The 9197-nt window shown below is 47.4% G+C and overlaps 1 protein-coding gene across 1 annotated transcript; it reads right to left on the bottom strand.

The window, feature by feature from the left end:
- Positions 1-1881: 1881 nt before the first annotated feature.
- DBX1 (developing brain homeobox 1) lies at positions 1882-6976 on the bottom strand. Its single transcript, XM_006263446.2, has 4 exons — positions 6577-6976; positions 5476-5577; positions 3200-3402; positions 1882-2266 (listed from the first exon to the last, which is right to left on the bottom strand). The coding sequence occupies exons 1-4, from the start codon at positions 6974-6976 to the stop codon at positions 1895-1897; spliced, it is 1077 nt and encodes a 358-aa protein (XP_006263508.2). The 3' UTR covers positions 1882-1894.
- Between the last annotated feature and the right edge of the window lie 2221 nt (positions 6977-9197).

Raw genomic sequence — 9197 nt, 5'->3', positions numbered from 1 at the left:
GCCTAGCCCAAGATTTGATTTGACTGAGGGGGAAAAAAAACAACGTTCCCTTTTCCTAACTTGAAGCCAGAGCCTGCTAAAGCTGCATAGTAAAGTCTTCACCCTGTATTATATGCAGAATCAGACCTAGCAAGGTTAGAATGTCTGTTCATTCTAGATGAGTTACTAGAACTCAGCAAGGGCAGCAAAGATCACAAACTTGAGTTAGTTTCCTTCCCTCTTCCTCGTGCTTTGCGTTACAATGTACTGTATAACCTAAATTCCTTTTTTTCTGTTTATTGCTGCTTTACACAGACAGTCTGGCCAGGTGATACCTAATTTAGAAGATAAGAGTTTTCTACCCTGTGTAAAGCCAGTTGGGACCTAGCATTTACTATCTAATTTTTGTTTTGATCATAGGGGAAAGGAAGGAGAGAGGGTGTTCAAAATGATCTCTGTTCTTTTAAACAGAATACAGTGGTGCTGCAGTTAAGTCCAGCCTGTACCTCAAATGTAGGTGCTCAGGGGACTGGCAGATGGAGGGAGATGAATCATAACTGCGGCAACCAGTAGAGAAGATGTAAGCCCTTGTTCATGTAAAACTCTATTTAATAATTACTTGCAATTACTACTTATATGATAAACACCATAGGCAGGTTTCACTCATTTCAAAATCTCTTTAATTCAAAATGAATACATTTTCATTGTATCAAGTCCTGATGTGGGTGGTGATTTATCTGAACTTTGTGTTTGATCAAATGTTATCAGTTAATTGCTTTGTCCCTAGTCATAGCCTTCTAAAACCAAGCATAACCAAATAAGCAAACTTAGAAATCTACTTTTTATTTGGCATTCATTCCATTTATTATATATACATATTTAAAATCTGTACACGGTAAAATACAAAATAAAAGTGTTTCTTTATAAGTTACACCATTAAACAGCTACATTTTTTTTTTTTTAGTTTAAACACCTTTTTAAAAAAAACAAAAGAAGAAAGAAATGTTGTCATTCCATCTTTAAATGCATTCAAAATAGCCTTGGTATAAAATATCCATACAATGTATGTGTACAAAATAGTGTACAGTTCATAAAGCTGTGCAAGGACAGCAAAGTTCAGTCAGAAATCAAAGAGGTGCAGCCACTTTCCTCTTTCCACATAAAACCTAGAACAGAAGCCAAGTGGAAATGTAATCACAGACCTGTGGGCAAAACAGTGGATTAAACAGTAATTTGTATACTATATAATAATGCATAAATTAATGAAAAGCATGTCAACACACAGCACCCCATTACATATGAGGCACATGGGCACAACACACTCCAAGAACAGTCCCACTGAGTTAATTTCAGCAGGAGAGTTCTTGGTGCTAATCAGTGTGAGGAAAGGGGGGAGGGGGGACAGTATTTGATCCATGAATGGTTCCCCAGACCTCATTGAGATTACTCACTTATATAAGTAAAGGTTGCAGGATCAGACCAGTTCCCAGTCATTTCTGTAACATAACAGATTGCAGTTCATTTGAAATCTAATGAAAAGGGTCATGGCATGTACCAGGATTTTCTTTAGAAACCAGAGTTTCCACTGAATTTTGTAAGTTCCCCCTCATTATAAATCAAAGTGTCCTAATTATTTTGCCTCTGGCTTGCTTCAAGAAAATGCCCCTATCAAAAAGTTCAGTTGCTAAGCAAAGATACATGTAGAAAGGCTAAGGGATGCTGTGAATAGAAGAGCTTCCAAGTAGGACAAACAGGGAAATGCCTATGAGAAGGAAGACTTGTAGCTATTTAATAAATAACCTGCAGTGGAGAACTACGTGGATGTTCAGGAGGGATACCACCTCTTCAATTTTATAGCACTTTTAAATTTACATCTTTGCAATGTCCCCTGTCATGGTGGGGGTAGGCAGGGCATCTAAGAAACTGTGATCTCCTCCTCTTCCTCTTCCCCCTCATCATCCTCTTCCTCTGAGTCTGAGAAGTCTGAAGGTTTGCTGGGGCTGCTGGAGTGGGATGGAGAGGGGGACATATGGGAGTCCAGTCTGTCCCTCAAGTGTATGTGCTCTGGGGACTGGTGGTAGGTCAGGGCATGGTGGGGGCTGGCTGGGCACAGAGGTGACACTTCTTCCTCCTCCTCTCCTGAACATTTCTTGCCCACGTCGCTGAGGTCTGGATGAGGGTTGAACTTAGTGGGTAAAGTTTGTTCCCTGCAGCCCCCAGAGGAGAGGAGCTCTCGCTCTTTGGAGTTTCTCCACTTCATTCTTCGGTTCTGGAACCAGATCTTCACCTAGAGGGGAAGAATTTGCAAAGGATATGGCTCAGTTTACAAAGAATCCTAGAGGCCGCACACAACTGATTTGCAGTGCCCTGGAGAAGGTGGTCAGCTTGGCCCTCAGCTGACACTGTTTGTATGTGCAATGTACATGGGAATCCTTTCTGCTCTCATTTCACAGGCCTGCAGGGCAGTGTCCTGAGTCCTCCTTGAAGAGTAGAGTGCTGCCAGGCTGTGTAAGACTATGCTTCTGACTCCTCTCCCCTTTGCTTTCTCCTGCTATTGGTGCTTCACTGTTTCCTAAAAGTCACAGCAAACTTTCAGATTTCTCCTGAACAAACTTCCCTGCCCCACCTGCCAGCCTTTCTCCTCCTCCCTAGCTGCTATTTCCTCCCAGAGAAGCAGTGAAGGCCACTAACTCCACTCGAGATCCCACAAACCCTCAAGATCCACTGGGGTCTGGGAAAGCAGAGCACCCTCAGGACCTCAACTGTGAGTTCTTTGTGGAAAGGCCTCTGCCTTGTCTTGTAAAGCATTGAGCACAGGGATGGGGTCCTATTGAAAACAAGCAGCATGTCTCAATTAGCAAGGCTGATGAAAAAGGAAGCTGGGGAACTCTCCTCAGCCAGCTCTGCTATTCATCAACAGTTGCAAATGCAGTGCAGGGACGGTGCAGAGCAGTTGGCAGGTCTTGGGCCCTAACAAGAGACCCATGTGCCCACAAGAGGTCCCTGAAAGGCATTTGTCTTGACTGGCTGTATGGTAGAAGGCAGGGTAGATTTGCATCTTATAGACTAACTAAATAAGATATATAAAGAGCACAGACTTTTGTTAACTGGAATGTTGCAGCTGGGAAACAGCCCAGGTCAGCAGGGAAAGAATCCTATCCCTCCCCCCTCCCCCCGCCTCCCCAGCTCCCACCCCCTACACTGCCTGATTTTTGCTTACTTGTGAGTCTTTAAGTCCCAGTTTGGCTGCCAGCTTCTTCCTGTCTGGCTTGCTGATGTATTTCTGCTTCTGAAACATCTTCTCCAGGGCTTTGCGCTGCACATCTGAGAAGACTGCCCTACGGAGCATGCCCCGGCGGGGCTTTCCTCTCGCAGCCATGGGCCAGGAGAATGTGCCGGGGATGGGCACCACTGAAGAGGAAGCTGGGAGAGGGAGGGGAGGAGAGGCAGAAGCAGGCGAGTGAGTTGTGGGCAGGCTGAGGCCAGGCGCAGCCACCGGGTCTCCCCCTCTGTTTCTTTCTCTCCTCTTTCATTTCTTTCCCCTTTCTCTTCTCCATCCCTTTCACCCCATCCCTCGGAGTCTTTCACTCTGTGCACTGAATGCACCTATAAACCTGATGCAGTGAAAGGAACTTTACGCTTAAATAAGCGTCCCCTTTCAAGCAGTGATAACCAGGATTAGATACATCAACTGAAACGTGTAAAATGTATCAATAGTGGCCTGTTTTGTTATGAGATTCAAAGGTCTGCAGCTTGAAAAGGCAAAGCGAGGCGTACCAGCTAAGATAGAGGTATAATAAAAAAGCTTTCTCCCCCAACCCTTCTCAAAAGTATTTGATTTTTCAGACTCTTTTATCATTTTGGGTACTTTCTTAGTCTGGAGATGAAAATGCGGGACTTCTCTGATTCCGACAAAAAAGTCCTTTTTAGATGCAGTTTGGATCAATCAGTATTCATCTTTTTTTATATTAATCTCTCCCCCCCCCTTACAAAACTTGAATTCAATCCGAAGACATGAAAAGTAACAGCTAATTAGCACATTGACTGGTTCCCAATGGTATTGGTATGATAAAAAGGGCAGAGTTTCTCCTTAAAAAAAACTCCCAAAGAGAGACAGAGATTCTAATGAAGCGTGAATGGTAATTGTGTAGTAATGAACTAACAGAAAAAGACTGAGGACAAGCAGCTAAAGCCATATATTATTGGAACAAAAGAGATTTACACTTTCAAACTAAACACAACTGCATGCCAAGCTCCTCGGGAGAATACTGATGACACAATCTTCTCTTTCCCCAAATCATTTTCATTAAATGGACATGAAAAGCTATTTATAAAGCTCAAGTTGTTTTTGTTAGGCCATTCACATGGCGGAGAAAAGAAGCAAATTCCATTATCAGGAGCATGAATGAAAGAGCTTGGGTTATATTTTTCTCTATGGCTCGCTCACTCCCTCCCCCCCCCCTCTTTTTAAATTAATAGCTGGTTTGTGTAATTAGATTATTATTTTTGAATTGCTGCGCCAAATCATTACAGGTCCTAGCAACAGGATTCAGGTTTTGATGGCCTGGTTTTGCTTGAGCTAGCTTGATCCCAGGAGATTTTTAGTTCACTTTAATTGCCCGCACAGGTTGGGGGAGAGGGGTAGATACAGGAAGATGGAGACCCAAGGTGAACCACCAAAGGGTTAATCCTCTCTGAAGCTGGCCTTGCCCCCTGTACATCCCACAAGTAGTTTAGATTTGCATTTAAATGTGACCAACTCCTCTGGGCTGGGGAGTCCTATTAGGGTGCATACAAGCCACAGGGCTAGTGCCCCCCCTAATCCTTGCAGGTATGTGTCCGGTTTACCTGCCTGGATGGTGTTGGTAATGTGCCCTGGGGACAGGCCTCTGAGCTGTGGCTATCTTCTGGGGTTTTGAGGGTGTTTTTCCTTCCCTTTTTTTTTTTTGGAGATGGCCACACCGAACACCCTGAACAAGGGAGCGCTCCATGTGGTCTTGTGAAAATACTGGGATGCTGAATGACCCTTAATGGGAAATTAGCCCATGGCTGGTAAATGTCTATCAGCAGCATGGTGGAGTCAGCGCCGGGTCTGTGTGTGGCTGCCCGGAGGGAGCTGACCAAATTGGTCATGGTGCTGAAACTTTTGTTGGGGATCAGTGGCAGAGTGCACTGCCTCTGTGGGAAAACCCCAGCCATGAAGAGGATGCCAGCAGCTTCTCTGTGAGAAAGGCACCGCCTCAAATTTGGACCATGACAATTCCGGCTAATTTGTAGATCAGGGGGGGATCGGCACGAAATGTCAAGCAGTCACTGCTTGTGCTAAATAGGGCATCAAATTGGCGCGACTGATTCTTGAATGTTGTACTCCGGCCAACCTCTGAACTGGAGCCTAACCCCCAGGGGTGGACGGAGAAATATGACTTGGGATATGCCTGAGACCAGGAAAGCGGGGAGCGATCGGGTCAGACGGGATGAGGACGGGCGGAGACCTACCTGGGAAATAAGAAGATCTGATAAAAGGCTGGAAGGATCCTTCGAAGTACGGGAAGGAGAAAGTCTTTGGAGGGACGGCCTGGAGCAAAGCAGGGGAGGTTTCTGGCGGAAAAAAACCCCAAAACAACGCAGCCCCAAAATGAGTATTCAGCTCGGATCGGAGTAGTCCAGTAAGAAGGGAGGGAAGCTGGGAACCTGAGCAAGCCGCAGAGCTGGGCAATAGAGTCAGATCTCGGCAAATGTAAGCGCCTTGCTCGATGCGTGTGTGTGGTGTGCCTATACCCCCTGCACACCTGGACTAGATGTGGACTATTGCGATGCTCCGCTTCTCTGGAGCGCTTGGCTTCCTGGTGGTGCCGGCAGCGTGGCCCCATGCCAGGCAGTAATGGCAGGTACGTTGGCATCGCTTGGGCAGGGCAGCGTCCAGGGACTGACAAACCAACCCCCGGCCCCACTGCCCGCTGGGCACGGAGGGGGCCCTTCCCCTGGCTGCAGGGATTCAGGGGGCTCTGCCACCGGCCCCCAGCACCCTGCACCCGGGGCACTGCGGAAGGGCTCGGCTGCGTGGTGCCAGCTCCTCCGTGCGTCCCCTCCCGCCCCATCCCCGCCTCAGCCTGCGTCCCACGGGGCTGGGGGTTCTGCACAGCTGGCAATGACACACACACTTACTCTCCCCCATTGGGCAATGCTGCAAGCGTTCAAACCCCAAGTGGAGCCCCCCCCCCAACCACACACACACCTTTCCCATTTGGAAACTGATTGAAGAGATTAAGCCCCAAGTGGAACCTCTTTCTCTCTCTTCCCCCCACCCTCCTTTCTCCCCCTTGGGGAGTGCATGCAAGAGATCAAACTCCGAGTAGAGCCACACACACGCACAGCACTTTTCCCATTGGGAGGTGGTGCAAGAAATCAAGCCCCAAGTACACACACACACACACACACACCACTTTTCCCATTGGGGAATGGTGCAAGAGGTCAAACCCCAGTTGGGCGTGCACACGCACACCCCTCCAGCACTTTTCCCACTGGGAAGAGGTGCAAGAGCTCCGGCCCCAGGTGGAGCCCCAGGCGGAGGGGCTGAGCTGGCAGGTGGCCGCTTACCGGTTCTGGGAGTGGAGGAGAGGATGGCTCTGACCCCAAACTTCAAGAAAGTGGCCTCGTTGCTGGAAGAGACGGACGTCTGCGGCGAACAGCCCCTCCTAGCGCCAGGGGCGGTGGAGCCGCCGAGCTCGGCCGTGCCCGTGCCCGTGCCCGTGCCCGCGCCCGCGCCCGTGTCCGTGCGGGCGGCGCTGGCCCCCGAGGCCGGCGGGGACAGGCTGGGCGGAGGGGCGCTCCGAGGCAGGTAGCTGGCGGGCCTGCTGATCCTGATCAAGTCTTCTACCAAGAAGCTGGAATGGCCGGAAAAGGCCGACTGCAGAGACTGAGGCAAGGTGAGGGTAGGAGTTGGCCGCAGCAGGCTCGGGTACACAGCCGGAGGAGCTATGAGGCTGGGGAACATCATCTCAGAGGCTGAGCGAGGACCTCACAAAGGGTCCAAGGAACCTGGCTGGGGGGCTTTGTTTGTTTGTTTGTTTGTTTGTTTGTTTGTTTGTTTCTCTGCTTTGCAAACCTCTTAGTAAAGATCCAACTAGTCAGCCTGGCAGGGTTGTCTTTGCCCTTCCTCCTGGATGATGGGTTTTATAGTGGTCAGCCCAGCTAAAGCTCTTTCAAAAGTGACAGCTCGAACAATGGGGTTCAACAAAGTTCTCCACTTGAGCTTCATTCATCGCGAGCTCGGGGCACTCTGATTGGTCCAGGGGTGCAATTTATGATTGGATTAGACTTCATAAGCAAGCAATGCACAATGGCCTCGCAACAAAGAAAGTGTAGTCATCAATTTTGCATATTGACCGCCTCTTTGGAAGACGTTGCTCCAAAAGCTCCCAGCAGGGTTTTGTTCAGAAGCAACACACACAGGCTAATTAAATGCCTATTTAAAAGTTTCAAATGACATCTTGCCTCATAGAGAAGGAATTATCTAAAGAAAGCACTAAATTTATTTGCTGCTCCCCTGCTGCGTGTAGGAAATAAATCAATACATATTCATCCAAACTTATCTCCAGGCTGTCAAAAAAGCACCCATTTTGAATAATGGCAAATACAAATTAGCGACCCGAAGGATTCTGATATGGGGTCCGATTGTTTTCGGAGTCTGTCCTCCGGGCTTTCAAGGGGCGATGACATGTCCAAGTATACTTATTGTACGTGTATGAAGCAAGTATCTATCTATCTATCTATCTATCTATCTATCTATCTATCTATCTATCTACAAATGCAGCCTGCACAGATTTGAAATGATGTAGTCGAAAAATAGGTGGATCCTACATGAGTCGGGCCAGAGGCTTGCAAGTCACTGGAAACTTAAATAGGGCAAGGCTCTATCTGCGAGACAACCTGAGCATTAAACGTACAGATTTCTCCAGCTCTTGAATACGCCGTTTTTCACTCGGCTGGTCCCGCAGATCCAACCTCTGTAGAAGAGAAGAGAAATCAAGACTGCTGGGACGTAAAAGCGAACAGTCATCTCCCAACAGCTTGTGGCACCGCAGTGACACAAAGATGATCCTTTGAGTTCGTGCTATTTTTTGTTGTTGTCAGCAGCAGCTTTAAAAATACAGCATGGATCCATCTCGGCTTCCCCCAAAATCACTTCCAGCGACTTCTTTTAGCAGACTTTCTGCAAAGCAAAGCCAAAGCCCACCACTTTCCCCCCCACCTCCACCCCCTCCGAGAACAAAACAGACATTTTCTAAGGGAGTAGCAGAAACCAGTGATATTCTGATTTTTTGTAATTTTTTATTTTAATGGCCAAATGTGGAAATATATAAAAGTGCAGTTACTTTCCTTTTGAGCTGGACGATGAAAGCGGCTATTGAGAGTGGGTTTACCTGATTTCTCTGTTAAAGAATATAACAGATGTGTTAAATGTCCTATGTTTTAAAAGCACCCTATTCAGTTCTTTGGTGTTGCTGAACCTTTGCAAGCAGAAGTGTGCAGCCTCAGCCATGAAGCCTTTATCCTATTAACCATGAACTAACTGTCACCTTCAGCTGTTTTCCCTTTTTACTTTTTAACACAAAGCTTTCTCAAAAATCTTATTAACCAGCTTTATTTCTCTCGATGGTTTTTGTCCGGCCGTTTTGTGTTGATGATCTCCATGTCGATGCTTTAACCATTCAATAAAAGTGCATCTGCGATTTATATCACATTAGGGAAGAAAGAAAGTCTGGTAAACCTCTCCCTCGATTCAAATCAAAAAGTTATTTATTGGAGGGGACGGGATTCGCAGTCGAAATGGTACGACGCCCACAAGTTTCTCCAAGTCTCCAGCCAAGGGTGGCTTTGCGGGAGCATATAGGTGACTTGGAAGAGCTGTTTGTATGGATTTAAAAGCTCGTCTATATTGCTGCTGATGCTTTGCAGGGAAACAGAAAAGAAGTTAGCAAGACCTAGGGAAGGACCCGAGCTCGGAGGGGCTCCAAAGCAGGTGCCTCCTAATGCCTGCTGATCTGGGGAGGGCTGTGCCAGCCTCGTCGGGACCATCTCCCCCTCTCTTTTCTGCTTTAAACACTTTATCTCCCTCCTCTACTTCGGAGTAGGGCATTTCACTAAGGCGGAGACCGGACAGATACGGGGATGTTCCGGGGGGTTTACTACCAGGTGGAAGAGGGGTAAATTAAATC

This window comes from Alligator mississippiensis, chromosome 2 (genome assembly GCF_030867095.1).
Source record: "Alligator mississippiensis isolate rAllMis1 chromosome 2, rAllMis1, whole genome shotgun sequence".
Lineage (NCBI taxonomy): Eukaryota > Metazoa > Chordata > Crocodylia > Alligatoridae > Alligator > Alligator mississippiensis.
This window is presented reverse-complemented; position numbering and strand designations above follow the sequence as displayed.